Source organism: Nerophis lumbriciformis, linkage group LG17, assembly GCF_033978685.3.
Source record: "Nerophis lumbriciformis linkage group LG17, RoL_Nlum_v2.1, whole genome shotgun sequence".
Lineage (NCBI taxonomy): Eukaryota > Metazoa > Chordata > Actinopteri > Syngnathiformes > Syngnathidae > Nerophis > Nerophis lumbriciformis.
In genome coordinates, this window is record NC_084564.2 from 22,863,074 (window position 1) to 22,888,699 (window position 25,626).

General features: G+C 37.9%; 1 protein-coding gene across 2 annotated transcripts; it reads right to left on the minus strand.

Moving 5' to 3' along the window:
• Nucleotides 1-1,490: 1,490 nt before the first annotated feature.
• LOC133614643 (uncharacterized) lies at nt 1,491-23,428 on the minus strand. 2 transcript variants are annotated; one of them, XM_061972783.2, is made up of 17 exons: nt 23,227-23,428; nt 21,758-21,789; nt 20,329-20,361; nt 19,056-19,115; nt 18,870-18,911; nt 18,759-18,782; nt 18,328-18,366; nt 18,201-18,250; nt 16,997-17,046; nt 16,691-16,914; nt 13,129-13,379; nt 12,914-13,039; nt 11,311-11,446; nt 10,419-10,466; nt 10,191-10,259; nt 8,838-9,128; nt 1,491-2,622 (listed from the first exon to the last, which is right to left on the minus strand). In XM_061972783.2, the coding sequence occupies exons 1-17, from the start codon at nt 23,274-23,276 to the stop codon at nt 2,588-2,590; spliced, it is 1,560 nt and encodes a 519-aa protein (XP_061828767.2). In that variant the 5' UTR covers nt 23,277-23,428; the 3' UTR covers nt 1,491-2,587. The 2 variants fall into 2 exon arrangements, with proteins under 2 accessions (XP_061828767.2, XP_061828765.2); XM_061972781.2 differs by having other exon boundaries at nt 18,201-18,253.
• Nucleotides 23,429-25,626: the final 2,198 nt, after the last annotated feature.

Below are 25,626 nucleotides of genomic sequence, written 5' to 3' on the forward strand. Positions count from 1 at the left end.
CGTATTATTTGTTTTGTGTGAATTCTGTCACTATTCTATTTTTCTTCTAAACGTACTTATTATTTTGTCCCTGAAGTGTCAAATATAAAGTGCTGCCTTTGTTGTTTTTTTCCATTTTACTGAATAAAAATTGATTTTTGAAAAGGGAACATAGCCTATGTTGTTGTACACATACTGTAAGTCAAATCAATGTAGCAAATTCATGTATAATAAAATAAGAAAAATAATGCCAGCATACAGGTTTTGTTTAACGTAGTCAATGTTTACTTATTTACAAACAAATATAAAAGTACAAAAAATTAAGCCATTAGTGACACAGGGATATAGGGTAGTTCTATTCAATTGGCGGCCCCGGGGCCAAATCCATACCGGCCCCCAAGTTCATTTCAAAACTTGGGAGACAAACATTTCTGCAGCAAATAAAAAAAAAACACTAGAGTGCTCCTGTGGTACAGATGAACTTGGACCACATTGGCAGACCCTTGCTTTGACATTTGAACCTTGCCAGCTAACATAGAACACTTGGGTCCAAATTTGAGAATTACGTACCTGAGACGTTCCTCAAGGCACCCCTTTAAGTACTCTTCTTTTTGGCAGCTATTGTTTGTAATAATGTGATTCATGTAACTAAAGTGTTGCTGTAACTTGTGTACTTCAGATGCAGTCAGTGATTTGTTCGACGTCTTTAATCACACTAGTAGTGTTGCACAAGGTTCCATTTTAGGTCCTCTTTTGACCATTTTAGGCTATTCAACTGCGAGTTCAGTTCAATAAACTTGGGTGAGGCTCACATTTTTGCAGCAGATTTTAAAACAGTGCTGTCACAAAGATGATCTTTGACTAGCTTTTTACAGTAGGTCCTTAAAAACAGCAATAGCACTCCTGCAACTCTGACAAAATAAATAGTAATCTGTAAAAGACTGCATTGCAGCTATTCATCATACAGTAAGTAGCTACTGTTACAACATAATAGTCAAGAGTGGGTGAATGGGTAAGCGAGAGCAGGGGTGTCCAAGATTTTTACACCGAGGGTCGCGCACTGAAAAATCAAGATTCTTAGGCCCTTTTGATATATTTCATTGTCAAAGCCAGTATTAAAAAAATATATAAATTGTGTGTATATATATATATATATATATATATATATATATATATATATATATATATATATATATACATACACATATACACGTTAGGTCAGGAAAAAACACAGAGGCTAGATCATCCCTACAAGCCTGTTTCGCAGGTTTCCCTGCTCGTCAGCGGATTTTATAAAATTATAAAACCCCGGTATTTAGCACTGTATAACGGATAAACCACAGAAACCTCGACTATTATACAGTATATATATATATATATATATATATATATATATATATATATATATATATATATATATATATATATATATATATATATATATATATATATACATACATATATAAATTAATATATATACATATATAAATTTATATATATATATGCACACACATACACTGTATATATATATTTAATTATTTTTTTAAGATAAAAAGCAGCCTGGATGGGAGCAAAAAATAATAATTTAAAAAAGCTACAATGATGCAAGATTGCTCGTACTAGGTTAGAGTGAGCAACTAAAGCACGTGTCGCAAACATTTTGCAGGCTGTTTTACACCGAATGTTCTGCAAACACTTCGTCGAAACATCAAACCTTATCAGCCACCTGGACTGCCAGCATGTTTTGAAAACCATGCTGGAGAAGCTGCCAAAAAAGCCAAATGCAAAGAAAGTTGCATGAGCACAAATTACATTTGAAAAATAATAGCTGGGTTAATAAGTTATTTGGTTATCTGTATCGTTTTTGAGGAGCAGGAAGCTATCTGTATCTATATTGGCCTGGGAAAAAAACATCTTGCATCCCTAGTTTTTAGTGTCAACATTTCAACTTTTTTCCTTTTCTTTCAACGTTTTTCCTTTTCTTTCAACTTTTTTCCTTTACTTTACACTTTATTTGCTCTATTATTCCACTTTGTGTTTTTGTAATAGTATGTTTACAATGTGCGGCGGGCCGTTAAAAAAAACATTTCTGCAGGCTGCATTTTGGACCCCCCCTGAGCTAGAGCTTATCCCAGCCGACTTTTAGGTGACAGGCAGGGTATACCGTAGGCTGCACTTTGGACCCCCCCTGAGCTAGAGCTTATCCCAGCCGACTTTCAGGTGACAGGCAGGGTATACCGTAGACTGGTCGCATGTCCACCACAGGACACAAGTAGACAAAGATTCACACCTCCTGACGATTCAGTCAATTCGGAGAAGCAAACTCCATGCAGAGATGCTCCAACCGAGATCTGTCCACACTACGAGGCAGATGTGCCACATTAAATATTAAAAGTTGTTTTTGGTGTAATGCTCAATGTTTGATAGTGGTTAGTGTCTGTCCGTACACAACTCTGAATAATTCTTACAGTCAAAAAAAAAATTCCGATTGGGGTGTTCAGAGATTGTCCAATAAAAGAGGAACTAAGAGAACATTTTCTTCGAGATGAAGGTGAGCACTTTCCTCCCCTGGATGTCAGTTTTTAAAGTAGACCTAAACAAAATCTATTTAAGATGGTCCCTTGTCTTCTTCGTTGATCATGTCTGAAAGTGGAAAACAAAATAAACTTTCATTGATTAGTGTTAATGGTCAAGTTAATGGTTAAGTTGCATCAAATAAAATCACATTTAAACTTGTTTTCAATGTGAGTCTCCTGCAGTAGAACTATAGTCGCCTTGTTTTTAATGGCGATCTGTTCGATGACATTGAGTTTAGCGGTGGTAAGGCCTTCAACGTTGAGCTGCAGTAACGCTAAACCAACTAGGCTTTTTGCGGTCTGAAGAGGTGGGGACTTGCGGAAGATGCCTCCTGCGAGTGTAGGGACCCAGTCCAGACAGTAGAGCATATAGTAACTAGCTGCCCCAAACACCGGCCACCAAATGGCGAACAAGGTCTGATTGACCTACACGTTGACCTGGCTTGCCTCAACAGAGCTGAAAATCTAGACACACGACAGAAGAAGAAGACATTTAAACTATACTACATATTGATTTCTTCTCTTCTACGTCTTTTCACTTTATGGACAAAAAGTATTGGAACTACATGAGCAGTAGTTCCCAATTACTTACTGCCATGCCCCCTATTGTGGAAATAAATCGTCCGCCTCAAAAAAAAAAAGAAAAAGAAATACTATTGATAACTCGATTATATTTTGTACAGAAGTATTCCGCATACTATCACCTGACAACATAACAGACTTAAAAAAACTGCTGTAGAGGAAGTTCAACTGGAAGAAAAGATAATGTCGGTCTACGTTTTTTAACTCGACTTTAGTTGGTTGACATTAAAAAACAAGGGGGTGCCCCAGAGGTCTGTTTTGGGGCCCCTCTTACATTAATGATTTGGGTCCAAATGTGTTTGACGCTGAATGTATTTCAATGCAGATGACACAATTATTTACTTGTACGGTTTAAGTTAGTTTTTAATGCTGACCAGATTTGTTTTGAGGATATAAAAGCATGGTTGGCGGTAAACTTCCCTAAAATCCTTTTATTTGGCTCAAATGTAAACCAGAATGCTCACTTCTGGACCTCCTGATGCATCCATTTTAAACCCACTGTCACAAATCTTGGTTTTAAGTTTAACAATGATTTTAAATGGAAACAACAGATTAACGCTGTTGCTTGATCCAGTTTTTATCATTTTGGACTTTTAGTAATAATTAAATTAGTTTTATCTTTAACGGCTTTGAGCAGGTAATCCATGTTATTATTTTATCAGGTTTGGACTACTTTTGCATGTCTTTGGAGGTGGGAGGAAGCCGGAGTACCCGGAGGGAACCCACACAGTCACAATCTTGGTTTTAAGTTTAACAATGATTTTAAATGGAAACAACAGATTAACGCTGTTGCTTGATCCAGTTTTTATCATTTTGGACTTTTAGTAATAATTAAATTAGTTTTATCTTTAACGGCTTTGAGCAGGTAATCCATGTTATTATTTTATCAGGTTTGGACTACTTTTGCATGTCTTTGGAGGTGGGAGGAAGCCGGAGTACCCGGAGGGAACCCACACAGTCACGGGGAGAACATGCAAACTCCACACAGAAAGAACCCGAGCCTGGGATTGAACCCCAGACTACTCAGCACCTTTGTATTGTGAGGCAGACGCACTAACCCCTCTTCCACCGTGCTGCCCAAAGACATGCACCTGGGGATAGGTTGATTGGCAACACTAAAAAAAAAATGGCCCTAGTGTGTGAATGTGAGTGTGAATGTTGTCTGTCTATCTGTGTTGGCTCTGCGATGAGGTGGCGACTTGTCCAGGGTGTACACCGCCTTCCGCCCGATTGTAGCTGAGATAGGCTCCAGCGACCCCGAAGGGAATAAGCGGTAGAAAATGGATGGATGGATGGAAGGTTTGGACTACTGGAACTCACTTTATGTCGGAGTGAAGCAGGCCTCAATCTTTCGATTGCACTTAGTCCAAAATGCTGCTCGCCTTTTAACTAGCACAAAAAAAACATGAGCACATTATATCCATTTTAGCATCCCTTCACTGGCTCTCAATTCATTTTAGAATTCATTTTAAAATGTTATTGTTTGGTTTTAAAGGTGCCATATGTAATAACTTAATGTCAAATGGCCCTGATATGTCAAAAGGCATTAATAAATCATGTTCTTTTTGAATACCTCTATAACAGTAGTTCAGCCGGGATATGCTCATTTAAAAATTTGATTTACAGCCCTGAAATCGTGTTATTGTTTTCATTTCGATGCACCGCCTTTCACCGTTTGACCAATTAGAAAGTCTGTGAGAGTGTCACATCCAGGTTGCCAGTTACGCACTGTCACCTTCGTCGAGCTCCTGCCACTGGTAAAGTTACTAAACATTTCAGACCTTAGTAAATCTAAAAGGCGTCGTTACAATTGTCAACTTATTCATTACAAAGCCAGGAACAAAACGAGGATTTGTATCGGGGATGCCTTTGAAAGATGGAGACGATTGAAGGCGGAGAAGATTTTTTTCATCTAATGCCAAACTTGCTAGTTTCCTCCTTGATAGATAAGTCAGGCATTTACGTTTTGTTATTATTTGTAATAAATGCAAATTGATATTTCGTATGTAAACTATATTGTCCAATACAGTCTATGACCTTGTCTAACAAAGCTAGTGTGTTCGTGCAACGAATGCTTAGGAACAAAGCACCATCACACTAGTGTAATGCTTATCATGCTAGCCTGGTCAATGACACATCGACATATAGGGTAACGGGGGAAATATATGCCCGTTAGCCTGTATGTCCATGTGTCATCCAACTGACAGGGCAAAATATATTTTCGACAAATAAAACCTATGTGGATATGGGGAGTGCCAGTGCCTATTTTGTTCTCTATATGGCAATACGCTGAGGAAATGCGTTCCAACATTAATTGCGGTTTCTGGTACTGTATGTGCATCAAACACATATGGGTTGGTATTAGCTTGGCACAATATAATGCACTACATGAAATGATTTTCTACTTTGTGTATTGACATGGTAGTAGGCTATATGTTTTATGCGTAACGTGGTTTGTGTGTAACGTGGGTTGGCTCATAGAATTGCACTTTGCACTGAAAGATGGTGATGTGCGTTTATGGAAGAGAATGCAGTGCGTCAAGTTGAATGCAACATGGAGTTTTGCTGAACAAAATGTGGCGGTAATTTTACTGTTGGCCTTGGCTTGCCATCAAATGAGATATGCGATATATAATATATTATTATAAATAATTATTTCGATGGTGGTCCGTGCGGTCAAACCAGACATTTTATCAGGGTAATGCCAACAATCTGACCCGACTCCCGACGAAAATATTGCTGCGTAACTTTACAAATACATTTGGCTAATCGACATTTGTAAAATGTGTCATATTTACATAGTAAACCATCTTGCAAGAAGCATAAACAAGAGAAACCTACAGCGTAGGACTCGTCGATTGCCATTTGAAGTTATTTGGAGAAGGATTCGGATTCGGCTGCGTATCTGGCAACCTCAGTCATGGAGAGTGGGAGGGGACTACACAATTTTGACCTTGATTGCAGTACCATATCTGGCCACATTATTACACATGGCACCTTTAAATATTCTTTATTCCAGACCTCTGAAAAATCTCCACCCCCACAATATCTCTAAGGTCTGCTGATCAATTTCACATTGTCATCGCAAAAACACGATTCAAATTCAGAGGGGATTGTGCGTTTTCTGCTGTGGCTCCGAAACTTTGGAACTATCTCCCTCTGGTTATTGGGACGTCTCCCTCTTTAATGACTTTCAAATCATGTCTGAAAACATATTTTTACTCATTGGCTTTTAAACCAGCATTAGAGTTGCGTGATCTTGTTTTTTTTGTTCTTTTTACGTATTTTACATATTTATTCTATGTTTAGTTAAATGTTTCGTACACTTGACTGTCCTTAGTTTTTATCCTGCTTTTAAATGTGTGTTTGAACTACTGTGCAGCACTTTGTTATTTTTTTTATAGTTGTTTGAAATGTGCTATATACTGTAAATAAAGTTGATTGGATGGGAACACTAAGCTAATGTTTTCAAACTGTAAGAAAAAGATTCCCCAGACTATTCCAGCAGTGTCTTGATGCAACTTTTTCCACTTCTGTTGTGATCCCGATATTGGAACCTAGAGTGGTGGCCGATACCGATACCAATCCGATATGATATCAGCAGGAATCACTGTACATCTTTTAGAAAATTTAGTGTGGGATGTTAGAAAGAGTTTGATCCAGCGAAACTCCAAAAATAATGGTAGGCATAAAAACCTTTTGATAGAAGGTGACACCTAGTGGTCACAATAATTCATTAAATTAAGGGTATGATGCAAAAAGTTGATCATTTTGTCAGTGGATACGCTTCTGCCTTGGAGACTTTGTATGTGTAAGTAATATGCAAAGATAATTTTTTGATACTTGTTTAATTTGACAAATGAGGGGTTTTAGACTCCATTATTGTTCAATTAAGGATTTTTTTCCCAGTGAGTATGTCTAGCTCGTGTGCTTAGCTGTTGTGTAGCTGCAAGCTCTCAGGAGTCAAAAGCCTACCATGTTTACCTAATTTAAAAAACTTGACCAAAACACAAGGAAAGCTTAAACTTGTGTGCCCATTGGAGAACATCTGGACGTTAACTGTCTGTCCAGGTTTGCACAAGGAAACACGCTGAAGGACTGCTTGTATCAGAGCATTTAAATGCAATCATCCGATACTTGTTGTTTTGCTGATATTGGACCGATATCCAATATCAAAATCCGATCGAGACACCCCTACTAGGAAGGACTGTCATAGAGGTGATACAAGAATTAAAATACCATGGCAACTCCCGTATTTTTCGGACTATAAGTCGCAGTTTTTTTCATAATTTGGCCGGGGGTGCAACTTATACTCAGGAGCGACTTATGTGTGAAATTATTAACACATTACCGTAAAATATCAAATAATATTATTTAGCTCATTCACGTAAGAGACTAGACGTATAAGATTTCATCAGATTTAGCAATTAGGAGTGACAGATTGTTTGGTAAACGTATAGCATGTTCTATATGTTATAGTTATTTGAATGACTCTTACCATAATATGTTATGTTAACATACCAGGCACGTTCTCAGTTGGTTATTTATGTGTCATATAACGTACACTTATTCAGCCTGTTGTTCACTATTCTTTATTTATTTTAAATTGCCTTTCAAATGTCTATTCTTGGTGTTGGGTTTTATCAAATACATTTCCCCCAAAAAATGCGACTTATACTCCAGTGCGACTTATATATGTTTTTTTCCTTCTTTATTATGCATTTTCGGCCGGTGCGACTTATACTCCGGAGCGACTTATAGTCCGAAAAATATGGTACATTACGACTCCCGTCACTTTTTAAACCACACATAGAAAAACTTTTGAAGAATTTAAAACTTAGGTTTTTTTTGTTCTGTGATAGGTTGTGTTTTTCTTTTAAAGTAAAAAGGCGCCTTGTCTAGGCAACTTCTTTTAAATCTGTGCAGGATTTTCCATCCATCCATTTTCTACCGCTTGTCCCGTTCCGGGTCGCGGTGGGTGCTGGAGCCCATCCCAGCCACCTGGGGCGGAAAGCGGGGCACACCCCGGACAAGTCGCCACCTCATGCAGGAATTTGGTGTTTTTTATATGAATGCTTCATCTTCATGTCTTCCAATGTTGCGACATTTTTACTAATGCTTCTGTAAGGCCCATTATAAATTGTAGACACATTACTGTGACTTGTACTCAAGACAAGAGTGGGATGGCCATCTCATTTACAAGGCTCTGCTTGGACTACTGCCTCCCTACATTCATATTTGAATCACACAGAACTGTTGACTTATACTCCATCAAAAAATCAACTGTCAATCTGTGCCGTCCTCCACTAAGGTCCTTTTGATTGGAACTTGTTGCAAATAGACTGAGAAGTTTGTTTCTGAAATGCTTTTAAGTCCAGACTACTGCCTAAATAATGTGCACGTTTTATTTAATTAATCTGTACTTCCTCTTGTAACTTATATTGTTTCTTTTTGTAACTGTGTGAAACTTTGCTGCCTCTTGGTTGGGACTGGAAAAAAATGTTTTGGTCTCAAAGGGTTATTTCCTGGTTAAATAAAAGGTAAAAAAACACCAGGGTCTTTAAATAACATAAAAACAAATAGAAAACGCACTGATGTAATGTTCATTTACACCACAAGATGGCAGTAGCTGCATTGAATACAGTTTTATCTACACTGCATGCTCTTGTAAGTGTATTTCAGTTTCCTGCTAAACCTTACCTTCCAGGATTTGACGGACATCAACAGGTAAGTCGTCCAGCTCCTCCAAGCACCTGCGCAGCTGGAAGGCGGTGGCCTTCCCCGGCCCCTTCTTGCTCTTCCACTCCACCAGCATTTTCAGCTTCTGCATGGTCACGTCCTTCTCGGCCGCCTGGATGTCATCCAGCTCCCGGCTGATTAAGCCCAGAAAGATGGCCGCCTGTTTCCACTCCTTGCCCAGACGTTTGGCCACCTGCAGCAACTGCTTCTCCGACAGGTCCTGGTTGATCGGAACGGCCACTTTCTCGTGGTCTTGGAGGAGACAAGAAATACACACAAAGGTGTCACTGCATGACTAATTAAGAACGACTGACATTTATTTTAGCTTCAGGAAGACAAAGAAAAGTTGCAATATTGTGAGGAAAAGAAGAGTATTCTAACTTTATTCTCTGAAAACAAAAAAATTCTCGATTTGAATTTCTTTAAATTATTACCGGTTCTTTTTTTTTTTTTTTTACTAATACCACACCTTAATTCTTGAGAAAAAACAAAAAACTAAAACTAAACATGAAAAATGTGAACTTTACTGATGTAAAATTAAGTATTCTGGTAACATCAACATTCACTCACAAAAAAACATTTTACTCTAGTAAAAGTACAACTTTTAACTGTAATATTTTCCCTTCAAATATCTGGACTTATTTTTGTAAAATATACAATTTTGTTCCTGTAAATCCATTACATTTCATTTAATTTTGACCTTGTTCTTGTAAATTTTGAATTTACTGATTTTTTTCCCAACTTTAATCTCTGAAAATTACATTTATTTCTGTCGTTTTAGTTGGACTTTAATCCCAAAAATGTATGACCATTTCTTTGTAAGATTACAAAAAAAAAAATCACCCATAATATCATAATTCTATTTTTGCAAAAGTAGGATTTTTCTCACATTTTCGTTTATAATCTCACAGTTGGGGCCTATTTATTTTGGCTTCAGGAAAAGTTGCAATATTGTGAAGAAAAAATGTAATACATAAAAGAAAAAGCAATTGAGTGGTGAAAAAAGTCCTAATATTAAACGGCAGAAAAACGAATCATACTATTACATTGAAAAGGTCAAATTACAAGATACAATAGTATTAATATGATAATAAATTTGATTATGAAATTAACATAGTAATTTTCTGCCATAAAAGTAAAAAAAAATGTTGTAATATCAAAATCTGAATTTTACATATATAAAATCCTATTTAACTTAATTTAGGTAATATTGAAATTCACATTAATTATTATTTTAATATCATATTTAAGTTATAACAATAATATATTATTATCATTAAGTTAAGTAAAAAAAAAAGGTTAAAAAAAACCTACCTGACTCTGCCTTTAATTTGTATTTCTTATAGTCTGCTTCATCTTCTGAGGGGTTGCTACTCCTTCTGCCTAAAAAAAACATTTACATTGCGATGTCAGACAACCTATGAACTTACGTCATCCCCTGTGCAAAGAAAAATGCCATCTATTTGTGCTTTGGGGCCAATCAAAAACAAGATGAGTTCATGGTTCATGTGCAAAGTGAAAGCATCTTGGAAGAGAACTTACTGTTTTTCCTTTTCCTTGATTTTTTCTCAGGCTTCCCCACACAGTCACCTGACAGAGCGGAGACGTCCACAAATGAAACACATGTACATCGTAGGACAACATTTAAAAACTTCACAATATCGAAAAAACTAATTGTTAGTGATTCATTATACAACTGAAATAAAATGTAAACAGAATTGCTCGGGTTAGTTTTCTTTGTTATGTCACATTTGCACGGCCACTTGTTGCGAGGCAGATTTTACTGGGCCACATAATAAACGCCCTGTAAACCAGCCAATAAAACATAATACCAGACACACTATATGGAAGTACCGTATTTTCCGGACTATAAGTCGCAGTTTTTTTCATAGCTTGGCCGGGGGTGCGACTTATACTCAGGAGCGACTTATGTGTGAAATTATTAACACATTACCGTAAAATATCAAATAATATTTAGCTCATTCACGTAAGAGACTAGACGTATAAGATTTCATCGGATTTAGCGATTAGGAGTGACAGATTGTTTGGTAAACGTATAGCATGTTCTATATGTTATAGTTATTTGAATGACTCTTACCACAATATGTTATATTAACATACCAGGCACGTTCTCAGTTGGTTATTTATGTGTCATATAACGTACACTTATTCAGCCTGTTGTTCACTATTCTTTATTTATTTTAAATTGCCTTTCAAATGTCTATTCTTGGTGTTGAGTTTTATCAAAAACATTTCCCCCAAAAATGCGACTTATACTCCAGTGCGACGTATATATGTTTTTTTCCTTCTTTATTATGCATTTTTGGCCGGCGCAACTTATACTCTAGAGCGACTTATACTCCGAAAAATACGGTACATAATTATGAACCTATTGTCTACAACTGTTTCGTCAGCAACATTCGTTCATTCTTACCTTCTCGGATAGTGGTTGACCACACCGTCTCGTCTGTGTTGTTTTTGATAAGAGACAACTGGAAAGGCGGGGGATGTTCAAAGAAAACCTCGAAAAAGCCCTTCATCTTGGTCATTGTCAGGGTGAACTCCAAAACCTGCAGACAGACAGGAAGTCCCATCACTTCATAACGTCGCAATATTACAGAAGCAAATGAATCCCAGGGTTCTTATTTAACACCAGGTCATAAAAGATTGGCGTTAATGGCTGTGGACTACCTACTGACTTTCTGCTTAGTTTGTCCTACGACCTCAAGATGACAGTATTCGCATTTGAAGTATCACTATGCCAATGAACATAGGTTAGGGATGGGTACCTTTCACATTTCAATCGACAGTACCAATTTTCGGTACTTTCCTGTTGTTCCAATGTGTTAATGTTAATTGTTTAAGAAAATAATGTCCCTTTTTTTTTTATTTAACACTGAGCTATGCTGTTCAGTTGTTATTTTGTTTTCTTATACATCTGTGTCTCATTTGCATGTACTGTATTGTATTATATATATACTAGACTTTGCGTAAGGTCACGATTACGAGAGACCTTAGAAGAAAGTAGCGTAAAGACTGCAGTGTGTTGCCTTAAAAAGGAAGTAGTCTTTGCCATTAGGTTCAACCTAGTATTTTGTCGAGCCTTATAAAGTGTTTAAACTGCAAGTATTACCTTTAGTACACTCCAGCTGTTTGAAATTTGTAACGTTAAAATCGTCATGTAAAATACATGGCAAATCTAAAGTAAATTAGCATCAAGTTAATGCATTTTGAAAAGTGTAGCCTTATTGTTTGAAAAGTGTAGCCTTATTGTACATTTGAGCGCCTTCTTGCTTTGTTGGTATGGAAAATTGCAAGATTACTTAGAGTTAGTCAGGCTGAGTCCACACTGAGTACTTGAATGCTTGTTTTCCCACCAAGTGCTTGAGCCGGTGGCGAGTCTGCAACCGGACGTGATGTCAGGTGCAACAAAAGGTATCGAAATATGGCCCAGTTTGATTTTACGTGAACCGGTACCCGGTACACAGACAAACTTTGGTCGGTACCAATAAAAGTAATAATAATAATACATTTTATTTGTAAAAAGCACTTTATATTGAGTAAACAACCTCAAAGTGCAACAGTGTATAAAATGTTTTTAATAAAAAGATAATGAAAAATAAATAAAAATAAAAACTAGAACAGCCAAATAGCTAGAACTAGTATGCATTTATCTAAAAAAAATTGCTTTTTTAAAAAGAAGGGTTTTTAAGCCTTTTTTAAAAGCATCCACAGTCTGTGGTGCCCTCAGGTGGTCAGGGAGAGCGTTCCACAGACTGGGAGCGGCGGAGCAGAAAGCCCGGTCTCCCATTGTTCATAGCTTTGTCCTCGGAGGTTGGAGGAGGTTAGCCTGTCCGGAGCGGAGGTGTCGAGTGGAGGATTTGGGGGTGAGTAGTTCTTTGAGGTAGAGGGGGGCATTTCCATGGAGGCACTAGTAGGGAGACTTTGTGTTCAATCAAATTCAAAGTACCAAATTCGGTACCCATCCCTAGCTGTAGTGTGGAAGAGAGTACTGTTTAGGGTGTAACAAAACCAACCTGAGGTTCAATGGCCCCTTCGGGCTCACTGAGGAGGCGATACGTTCCTTCTGTCAGCTTACAAGTGGGAGGTTTTTCTATCTGAATGTAACGTTTTTTGTATTTTCCCACTTGCTTGTGTATGTCCTGCGTAAAAAAAACATATGATGAGTGACCGCTCACACCTTGACACCAATCAGCATTGAAATTAACTTTTTAACACAGTCTTCAGCAACCTTGATTTCAGAGCTGTTGGTGGCCAAGTAGATATGGAAGCTATATTTGTTGTCGTCATTAGCAAGCTGTTTGTAGATAAGGACCACCCCGTGGTGCTCCACGGGCTTGTTTGTCTTGACCATAGGCCCGACGGGTGACAGAGACGTCACGTGCCACTTAATATGGCTGCCTGTGTGATCCGCCGCAGGTTCAATGAATGGATGCTTGTTCTTGACGTGCAGCATGCCGAAGGTCATCCCATTTTCTGCATCTTTTTTTGCAAAAAGTTACAAGTTAAATTTACTTCACACAAAACACCAAATAATAGCAAATGTTTACCTTCAAATGTACAAGCGGTCGCAAGCGCAGTAACTTTAGAACTTAATTTTGGGACGTATATTCTAGCTGGACCACTAGTTCCTGCACATGGCTGAAGAATACAGCAAGCATGCTGCAAGAATGTAGTGTGTGTCTCGTGCGGCAGAGCAATACAGTGTGTGCTCCTGCACAGCTATACTGAGCAAGGATAACCTTAGTTTACTTTCTCCACCTCATTATGTCTCCCAAGTGTAAGGCAGGCTTCTCTGGCGGCAGTGAGTCAAAGAAAAAAAAAGCTTTTGAATTGAATTACCGTACCCCAATTACGCCACAGTCGAACACTAATAGTGGTTGCCAGCTATAAAATAGATTATATGTATATATATTAGGGGTGTAACGGTCCACAAAAATTTCGGTTCGGTACGTATCTCGGTTTAGAGGTCACGGTTCGATTAATTTTCGGTACAGTAAGAAAACAATAAAATATACATTTTTTGGGTTATTTATTTACCAAATGCAAAATCTTCCACCAAAAATATTTTTCTTAGTGGAATATTTGATGTGAAGTAATCGGAACCTTGGATAGGTCAATAATTCATAATAACATTGATTTTGATTCAATATTATGTTTTGAGCAATGACAGTTTGAAAGAAAAAAAAACAGCTTTGTTTTATTAGCCAACATTGCAACTTTTTCTAAATTACATTTAACCTTTAAGCTTTTTTATTTCACTTTTGTTATGTTTTTGTTTATTTTAATAGTATTTTTAGAATGTGCCGTGGGCCTTTAAAACATTAGCTGTGGGCCGCAAATGGCCTCCGGGGCACACTTTTGACACCCCTGCTATTGATAATAAAAAATGTAATCTGATTAATCTATGGATAAAAAGCAGAGCCTGGCGACGCATGCGCGTTTATCATAACTCTCTCGTTCTCTCTGTCTCTGCCCCTCACTCACGAATGCTGCTGCGCGCACAATTTGTTTTGTTTTTAACCCCTTCTTAACCCTGAACGTACATTGAAAATACACGCAACCCTAACTCAAAATGCCGGACATTTGAGACATTTAAGAAACTCTGCCCTCTGACAGCTCCGCAAAAGAGGACATGTCCGGTGAAAAGAGGACGTATGGTCAGTCTATCGTAGCCCGTTAGCTGCTAGCATGCCATGTGTTGTGCCTCGGTGTGCATTGTTTACACACCTGCGTTACGCTACTTAATATGTCCGTGTGGAAACTCGTTCGGTACACCTCCGAACCGAACCGGAACCCCCGTACCGAAACGGTTCATTACAAATACACGTACCGTTACACCCCTAATATATATATTAATATTATTATGATTTTGGGTCGATATGTCGTAAAATATGTATTGCGACATAATCTGTGATAACAAATTACATCACAATATATTATTTGCTTTGCAAATGATAATTGAACCATTTCAAAATGGGTTACAAAAGCTATAAATTTAGCTGCTGACATAATTTCTGCTTGTATTATTTCCTCAAAACTATGATTAATCGACTTGCTAATTTACTGTTAATAGCTGGTTACTTTCTGTTGTCACATGTTTTAGCTATCATTGAATGAATTCATTTTTGATCTATTATAATCAAACAAAAACACAGGATAGCGATGTAACAATATTAATTATTTAAATTATTTCCTAAAATTGGCATGGAGATAAATTATTTGGATTTTGCCCATATTTCCTGGGTTTGCAATCAATAACAAAAATAACAAAATATTTTTGATAATAAAATACTAAACTTAACTATTGTTACTGTTGAAATTTGTATCAATCCGCCCACCTCTTTTTACATTTAAGAGCTCTAGTTTAGCGATTAGCCCCTCTCCATTCTCACCACCTGCCTGGAGGAGATAAAGGCATGGATGAGCATCAACTTCCTGCAGCTCAATAGCTCAAAAACAGTGGTCATGAAAATTGGCACCCCACACCAGATCAACACATGTCCCATAACCAGCATCACCTTCTCTGGACAGGACCTGCCACTCTCCCCAGTTGTCACCAACCTGGGAGTGAAAATGGACCCCCACCTGAACTTTGAAGCCCACATCAACCATCTGTGCAAAACCTCTTTCTTTCACCTCCGCAACATCTCAAGACTCTGCCCCTCACCCGCCCCAGCCGACACTGAAAGACTCGTCCATGCCTTCATCTCCTCCAGGCTTTATTACTGCAACGCACTTCTCGTCAGGGTCCTCAAAAAGAGCATCAAAAAGCTCCAGTACATTCAAAACAGCGCAGCGAGGATCCTGACGAGAGTACGCAAGCGTGATCATATCACACCTATTCTCAAATCACTCCACTGGCTCCCTATTGCATCACGGACCCAATTTAAGATTAACCTGCTGACTCACCAATGCATCTACGGCAACGCCCCCTCCTACCTCAAGGACCTAGTTTCCCCTCAACCTCCTACCCGCAACCTCCGCTCCTCAAACACTAACCTCCTCAAACCCACCAGGACAAAGTTACAATCTATGGGCCGCCGGGCTTTCTGCTCGACCGCTCCCAAACTTTGGAACGCTCTCCCCGACCATCTTAGAGCACCACAGTCGGTCGACCATTTTAAGAAGGAACTAAAAACCCACCTTTTTAGCACAGCTTTTATTTTATTTCTCTGCCTTCTTGTTTTTAAATGCACTGCTTTCCTATCTGTTTTATCCAGTGCTTTCATGCTCTTATTTCTATTTTTATCTTTTTCTGTTTTATCTAGTGTTTATCTAATGTGTGTCATGATTTCATTTCTATTTTAATTTTTTTATTATATATTCTTACTTTCTATTTTTTTTGTAATACTTTGTAGCACTTTGAGATTTTAACAAATGTAAAGTGCGTTACAAATGCAATTCATTATTATTATTATTATTATCCTCCTAAAAGTGTGTAGTATAGCATGTTTAGCTATTCCTTGTCCTCCAGTGATAATGACACTTGTAATAAATATTGTTTACTTGGAGTCGAGGATTGCTGACTTAGAAGTGGCTTAGCTCTGTGAAGTGACATTAGCCGTTAGTTCGCTAGCAAGAATGCTGCATTGCTTTGAGGTTGCTGTCAATTTTGCGGGATACAGCAAAAATGTGTCATCAACATGCATTTGTATATCATTTATGTATATTTTGAAACAACAATAAGGCTCTCTTTAGACAAAAAAGGTACCAAAAATGTACACCTAAACTTTTAGAGAGAAAGGTATTCAGTATAGAAGTCCATTGACAGAAGAAAGGCGTTTGCTCACCGGCCAGGCAGATAGAGTGAGGAAACTGGATGGACTTCAGGACGGACGCGTCTTTGTCCGTCTCCACGTCAAAGATAGGTCCAGCCAGTTTCCAGGACTCCTTAAGGTACGAGCCATACTTGGACCAGGACACGATGGAGTATCGTACGAGAACTCGCTCAGATGCTTCAAACACCAGCCTGGTGACCGAACACTCGTATATCCCTTCTCCTTCCAGCTGCACTCTGCAACACACACGCACACACACTCTGTAGGATTGTGCACGCGTAAGTAAGTAAGGCATGATTTTGGAGAAGCCCAACTTACTGATAACTTCCCTTGATTATCTTGGGTGTAACCAATTCACTGCCATGAGTCTACACACAAGTAAATACATAGATTACATTCAACACAAAAGCAACAGAACAATTCGGTTGTGTCAATACTTTTCTCACATTAAACATTTTAATTAGGATTATACTGTAGTTCTGATTAGTATCACTTATTGCATCCCCTGACTCTGCAAATGTACAGTAATTTTGTCCAAATGTAACACAATTCGACTATTGTTGAACATTTTTTGGTCAAGCTTTTGATTTTAACATGGCCATATTCCTTTACACCGATGCTTCTCAAATAGTAGTATTAGTGCTAGTATGTGCGCGTGTGACCCCGGGGAACATGCTTCATCAGTATCATGCTTCAAACCCCAAAGCTGTGCACTGCAAAATGTGTCTATTTAAGCAGTTAATCCTGACTTCCTCAATTTGATTTAAAAAAAAAAAATAACCCAAACTGTTTTGTAGGTTAAAGTGTTTTATATATTGTGCAATGGAGTTAATGTTGCTGATCAATTCAAATGTATTATGATTTAAAGTTAAGTTAAAGTACTAATGATTGTCACACACACACTAGGTGTGGTGAAATTTGTCCTCTGCATTTGACCCATCCCCTTGTTCACCCCCTGGGAGGTGAGGAGAGCAGTGGCCGCGCCCGGGAATCATTTTTGGTGATTTAACCCCCAATTTCAACCCTTGATGCTGGGTGCCAAGCAGGGAGGTAATAGGTCCCATTTTTATAATCTTTGGTATGACTCGGCCGGGGTTTGAACTCACAACCTACCCATCTCAGGCTGGACACTCTAACCACTAGGCCACTGAGTAGGTGGCCTAGTGGTTATTGACTGTATTTAGTTGTATTTTTAGTTTTAATTTCTTTGAATTTCAGGTCAATTGATGCAGTTTAAACTTTTCCTGTTATGGACTAAAACCACAATGTAATAAAACCATTCTTTGTTGTAAGTGGATTCATTTTCTTTCTTTGTTTAATAAGGATACAGCGATGTGCAGAGGTGTACTTATAAAAATGTTGTAGCCAAATTATACTTTTGTACGTTTATAGTCATGGCGGAGAGTGGGGCGCAAAATGTTTTCTCCTTCCTAAGAGGGGCATAACAGAAAATAATTGAGAAGCACCGCTTTACACACACTACAGTACTACAACTGGCCCCGTAAAACATGGGTGAGCTCACCTGTTGTATGTCTTTGCATTTTTCACAGCATACGTGGGTGTTCTTCTCTGCTGCTGAAATTACATGGCGTGAAATGACAACAGGATGAGGAAAACATCACATTTATGTGTTTAATCATTTACATTACCTTTCCCATTTAAATGATCTGGAGAAGCGACGCCAGCCTCTGCAAGTCGAAAAATGGTTGGCAGATATTAAAAGTTAGTGTGTATTGTTACAGTGCATCAGGAAAAGTATATACAGTGCTTCACTTTTTCCACATTTGGTTATGTTACAGCCTCATTCCAAAATGGAATAAATTAATGTTTGTCGTCAAAATTCTACAAACAATACCCTATAATGACGATGTGAAAAGAGAATTGAAGCAGCTCGCTAAGGCAAAATTATACTGATATATACATGAAAATACGGTACTGACGACAAAGTAAAAAAGCAGGTATCGAAGTTTTGTCGACCTGATATCAAAGTATCGATACTTTTGACAACCCTTGCTTAAAAACACATTTTTCTTTATACCATTTTCTGGTGGTTTTTCTGTATGTATGCCAGGTGCCTCACCGTTTTGAGACTCTACAGCTTTTCCTGCAAAGAAAGATTTACCTTCTTTATTCAACATATTTGAGTTACAAGCATTATCTGGTGATAAGACGCCATACTTTTTGTGCTTACCTTCTCCTTCTTTTGCTTCATCTTTTGTATTAGTATTGCCACCTAGTGATTATTCAAAACACAGTGACTACACTGCAGTATTATAACTTTAATAATAATACAACAATACTATAGCAAAGCAATATGTTGTTAATATCAGCAATAATCAACTGCACGATGTGACGATAAACTATTGATGCCTCTCACCTTTATCGTCCTCTCCATCCGCCTGTTCGTCAGAACTGTCCTCGCTGGTTGTCTCGGTTTCTAAAAGGAAAGCAAAGATTATTTACTCTATTTAGGATATGCTAACAACATTGGGGTACATCTCATGTTGACACTCGCACAGTTCAACATGTCCGAAAGGGAGTAGTAAGAAGCAGAGCCTTTTTTTAAAAATCCTGCCCCTTCCTCGAGGTCTGAACAATTAGGTAGGTTTTTCCATTCCTATGTTTAACACGTACAGTAAATAAGTAGTAGTATTTGGTTACAGAAATAACCATGCAAAAAACTAAGAAGAAATAATCAAAGTAATGATTTAGTTATAATACAAAAATAATGTGGGGAAAAAAAGACTATATAAATATTAGCGATGTCCGATAATATCGGCGATAAATGCTTTAAAATGTAATATCGGAAATTATCGGTATCGGTTTTCAAAAAGAAAAATGTATGCCTTTTTAAAACGCCGCTGTACGGAGTGGTACATGGACGTAGGGAGAAGTACAGAACACCAATAAACCTTAAAGGCACTGCCTTTGCGTGCCGGCCCAATCACATAATATCTACGGCTCTTCACACACACAAGTGAATGCCAACCATACTTGGTCAACAGCCATACAGGTCACACTGAGGGTGGCCGTATAAACAACTTTAACACTGCTACAAATATGCGCAACACTGTGAACCCACACCAAACAAGAATGACAAACACATTTCGGGAGAACATCCGCACCGTAACACAACATAAACACAACAAAACAAATACCCAGAACCCCTTGCAGCACTAACTCTTCCGGGACGCTACAATATACACCCCCCTCCCAAATTCCAAGCTGCTGTTTTGAGGCATGTTAAAAAAAAAAAAAAACTTTGTGACTTCAATAATAAATATGGCAGTGCCATGCTGGCACTTTTTTTCATAACTTGAGTTGATTAATTTTGGAAACCCTTGTTACATTGTTTAATGCATCCAGCGGGGCATCACAACAAAATTAGGCATAATAATGTGTTAATTCCAAGACTGTATATATCGGTATCAGTTGATATCGGAATCGGTAATTAAGAGTTGGACAATATCGGAATATCGGCAAAAAAGCCATTATCTGACATCTCTAATAAATATGGTAAAATATCTAAATAAAAAAACAAGTGCGGTAATAAATAAGTGCTGAATGTAAGATAAACAATAGCTTAATTAAATATAAAATAATACACAGTAAGATAAAAACATATGATTAATAATTAGTTATTGTCTTACCTGAGCTGCTGTTGTCACTTTCTGTGAGATTATCTGTAACAAATGAAAAAGTAGGTATTAGTTAAGCTTTAAACTGAACAGGGTTGCACAATATAAAGAATATACAAAATGAAATAAATAAATTTGGCTGACGATAGAGCTATTAATACTACCGGTATATCATGACATGCCTGTTGATGACACATTCTAGCTGTGTACCGACAAACGAACAAACACGTCTTTAATGCAATGTAGCATTCTCGCTAGCGACCAATGCCCTCCACAGTGCAAAGCCACTTCTAAATCAGCAATCCTTGCCTCTAGGTGGCAAATAAAATATGTTTCTTACAAGTTTCATGACAAACATAATAAACATGCTACACTACACACCGTAGAAGGATATGCTAACCGCTAAACTGGAGCTCTTGAATGTAAACAAAGGTGGGTGGATCGATACAAATATCGACAGCAACGCACGCTACAAAGTAAAATATCAGTATATGGTCGATACTTCAGTGGTTATATTTTTTTACTATCAGAAAATGATTTGTCGTATTTGTTATTGTTTACAAACTCAGGAAATAAGTCCCTCGACACAGGAGGACTTTAAGGGAAAAAACAAAAGGATTTAATTTAGAACCAATAGGATATATTTAATCAATATTGAATTGATATGTTACACTGCCATTCTGTGGTTTTGTCAGATTATAATTGGGATCAAAACTTTAATCATTCAATGATCTTTAAAAAAGCATTGGTATGACCAACACTGCTCCTGAAACAACTTGGTATTGGATTGATTACTGATCAATACCCACATTTCTAGTATCGCTAAATCTAATGCAAAGTATCCAAAAAACAGAAGAAGAAGTGGCAAGTACATTTTATTAAAAGAAAAGTTTTGACAAAATACAACCAGATATGACGCAATATGTTACCGCATACGTCAGCAGCCAAATTAGGACCCTTTGTACCGGTAGTAGGGGTGTGAATTTATATATAAATATATATATATATATATATATATTTATATTAATTTATTTATTTCTTAAATTATGAATTCACTTAGAATCAGAGTGAATAAGAATCGCGATTTGGATGTGCATCGATTTTTTTTTGTGCCCCCCTACTTTGTAACCCATTTTGAAATGGTTATGTTATCTTTTACATTTCAAACAATATATTGTGATATATATTGTTATTGCAAGACTCTGCAATATATATTACAGCATAGATTTTAAGCCATATCGCAAATCCCTAAAAGTTAACTAAACCTGAAAACAATATAAACAATGAAAATGTCAGGTACACGCCAATTAAGCGTATTTTGGGTGAGACTATTGTCGTGAATGCATGGAATGTTAAAAAGCTGGGCAGCAAAACACGCTACTGCATCTACTGGGAAAACTCAAGAAGGCGGGATGGCAGGCATTAATAAGTTAATGTTTACCTTTGTTTCCTGGCAAAGGGGAATCTCGATCTCTGTGAGACAGGAGAGATACAATGCGGTGAGATGACTCACATGGGTCAAATGCAGAGAATAATTTTTCCACACTTAGTGTGTGTGTGACAATCATTGGTACTTTAACTTTTAACATAACTCAACATGCAGCGTGAAGGAACCCACTAAAAGTGTGCATCTGCATACCGAAACAACAGAACAAGCAAAACGACTTCAGCCTTCAAACTGCACAACACACGTAGTGGAGTGAGTTAGCGAAGAAAACACACATTTGGCTTTTACACTCTATGGCATCTTCTTCGAGTGTTATCAATGAAACAGGAAACCAGACACAGAAGCACAATTTTAATTGACCAAGGTAATGGTAATTGGTTAGGTTTACAGTAGGGCTGGGCGATATGGCCTTTTATTAATATCTCAATATTTTTAGGCCATGTCATGATACACAATATATATCTCAATATTTTGCCTTAGCCTTGAATGAACACTTGATGCATACAATCACAGCAGAATGATGATTCTATGTGTCTACATCAAAACATTCTTCTTCATACTGCATTAATATATGCTCATTTTAAACTTTCATGCAGAGAGGGAAATCACAACTAAGTCAATTGACCAAAACTGTATTTATTAAACAGTTATTAAGCAGCGGCACAAACATTCATGTCATTTCAAAACAGAAAGTGCAAGATTGTCAGAGAAATTTAAAAAAAAGCTATTAGTGCACGTTTGTGCATGATGTCACTAAGATGACAAATAAAAACAACACTAAATTAAAGTGCACTTTTTGTACAGAACGCCACTACAATATTTTAAAACATATAAAGTGCACTATTGTGCATGATGTCACACAAATATTTCAATAATTGTGAAATAAAAATGAGCTGCATAATAGGAAATCAAATAGTGTATGTCCTTCGCTATGTGGTAGGTTCCTGCGGATGTGATCTCCTTTTGTTGTTGACTATTTTTTCATACGGTGTTGATGTGGAAATGGTTGCTTGCATTTTGTTGGTGTGGCACCGGCCGAGATGTTGACATGCGGAGTTTCAAACACTCTTCATTCTTTAGCGGGTGACTTTTCAAATGATGCTACACATTAGCAGTGATGCTACTTTTTGTAGCAACGCTTTTGCCGCATACTTGACATATTACGGTTGTCTGTTCGACATATTCCCACTTGAAGCCAAACCACCGCCAGACGATGAAGCCTGTGCTGAGTTATTAAAATGTTGGTTAGGAGTAGAATAAAGGGACTAAATGCAGAGATTTATGATTTAACCTGAGCCACTATATGGCTTCATCATTGTAAATGAATCCGACACTGCAGTAACAAAAATATAGATGATGGCTTCCACACGATATGAAGTTAGTAGGACCTTGCATCAGACACAATAGGTGATCCACAACTTCTATATTGACTGCAGTCGAAAATGTAATAAAACAAGACTTACCCGTTCTCTGGGGAACAAACCGCTGTAATGTTCGACATATTCGCCACCATCAGTCTTCGAAAGACTTTACTTGAATTATAAGGACAATGCCAAGTATATGCTATGTTTCTTTGTGTTTGTTCACCTAAAACAACCCCAACGTCTTATTTGTAAACCATAACAAAACTTCAGCAGGTTCAATAGTTTGCTAGCAGACTGCACACGAAACGGAAGCGGAAGTTGACGTGACGCGATTTCCTGTACAGCGAATAGTAAATCAACAAGCATGAAAACGATGATGCTGTGTTCCAAATTTAATTTATTACTGAACTTGTGTGAGCCTATGGCTTTGCACTTTGTTATATATTGCATTCTATTTTAGTTACTTTATTGAGTTTACAACCCCCTGGTGCTATTTTGTACTGTTTTTAAATTATTATTATTATTTCGCAATTGTTTGTAAATGTTGCAATTTATAAATAAAGGTCTATAAAATAAAAAAAACAAGCAATGTGGACGCACTCTCAAAATGGCACCTTCGAGATTTGTGCCGGGTGTTGTACCGAAATCTGTTACCCATCGGAATTTGTAACTCCAGGGGGCGATGTTCCCATGGCGTTTGTTTGATGGTTAAACGGCAAGCCCAAAGAGGAGAAGAAGAACGCTTGCGTAAATGGCGTAAACTATCCTTAATGCTGGAACGTCAGTTGTCAGAATTTCAGCATTAATAAATTACACACATTCTGGAAATCAATGACTTACTTTCATTATAGTATGAGTCCATTGTTATTATTAATGCTGAAATTCTGACAACTGACGTTTCAGCATTAAGGATAGTTTACGCTATTTACGCAAGCGTTCTTCTTCTCCTCCTCTTTGGGCTTGCCGTTTAACCATCAAACAAACGCCATGGGAACATCGCCCCCTGGAGTTACAAATTCTGATGGGTAACAGATTTCGGTACAACACTTGTAAAAGAGTGCAGACGCACATTGGGGTTTGTTGTGTGGTTGTATCGCATGCTCTTGTGTAATAAAGACCATGTTGTGATTAGCTATACACGAGAAGTATTATAGACTAATCTGGATAATAACTGGACGTAGAAAACTTATTTCTCAGTTTAGCCCGGGAGCTTTATTTATTTTACCTCTTCGTCGGACACCGGTATTTCCCCCTACTTCCGGTTAGTGAAGTGCAATACATCCTGTTACAGCAGTAAGGATACATACTTTCACAATAAAGGTTTAAGCAGTAAACATTACAGAACATCCATCCATCCATCCATTTTCTACCGCTTATTCCCGTTGGGGTCGCGGGGGGCGCTGGAGCCTATCTCAGCTACAATCGGGCGGAAGGCGGGAAACACCCTGGACAAGTCGCCACCTCATCGCAGGGCCAACACAGATAGACAGACAACATTCACACTCACATCCACACACTAGGGCCAATTTAGTGTTGCCAATCAACTTATCCCCAGGTGCATGTCTTTGGAGGTGGGAGGAAGCCGGAGTACCCGGAGGGAACCCACGCAGTCACGGGGAGAACATGCAAACTCCACACAGAAAGATCCCGAGCCCGGGATTGAACCCAAGACTACTCAGGACCTTCGTATTGTGAGGCAGATGCACTAACCCTTCTGCCACCGTGAAGCCAAACAAACAAATAAGTTATGTGAGCCTACATTCCCAGAATATTACAATATAAATGATATATGTATGAATGAGGTAGATCCCTTCGACCTGATCAATTGAAAAATAGTTCGCCTGCAGAAAAAGTGTGTGCACCCCTGGAGTAGATGGAGGCTTGTGACACCGTCGTGTCTCCTTACAGCCAGGTGGCAGCTTTCCTCCTACAGTAAAGCAATTATATTCACGGTCTGTGGTAATGTAATACTCTCTCAGCTGGTCTCGAGCAACGTCAGATATTGAATGACAACAATTTCCCACACAATTAAAAAGTGATTGAAGTACCCTCTTTAAAGTTGAAATCAACCCCAAATGATTGCCAAAATGTGATTCCAAGTTATATTTTGATATTGACACAGCTTTTATGTGCACAATTGACTAGTATACTATGAGGGTTGTTCTCACAAAGCACCACCTCAAAAAACACTCAGCTTTCCAAGTACCACCATAATGACCAACATTAGAATACTGTAGCATAATAGGCCTGAGTATTCATTAAAAAGAAGGCGGCGGTTCTATTTAACAATTATATCTAATATTTTGACCACTGTAACATTACACACAGTTTGAACAATAACATTGTGTTTGAATATAGAAAAACAAAACACTGTACTTTAATCAAGTGCTTTCTTTGGCGTACCACTAGATAGAGCCCACCACAGTTTAAAAATCACTGACATAGATCATAATGAAGTACATATTGTACCGTTTACATGTTAAAGTACCCTTTCGAAAG

Coding starts and splice junctions, on each gene's coding strand:
- LOC133614643 (XM_061972781.2), bottom strand. CDS start 23,276: ATGGTGGCGAATATGTCGAACATTACAGCGGTTTGTTCCCCAGAGAAC. Junction 16,915..16,996: donor ATAATCAAGGGAAGTTATCA/GTAAGTTGGGCT, acceptor TGTGTGTTGCAG/AGTGCAGCTGGAAGGAGAAG. Junction 2,623..8,837: donor TGTCCGTCAAATCCTGGAAG/GTAAGGTTTAGC, acceptor TTCCACTTTCAG/ACATGATCAACGAAGAAGAC.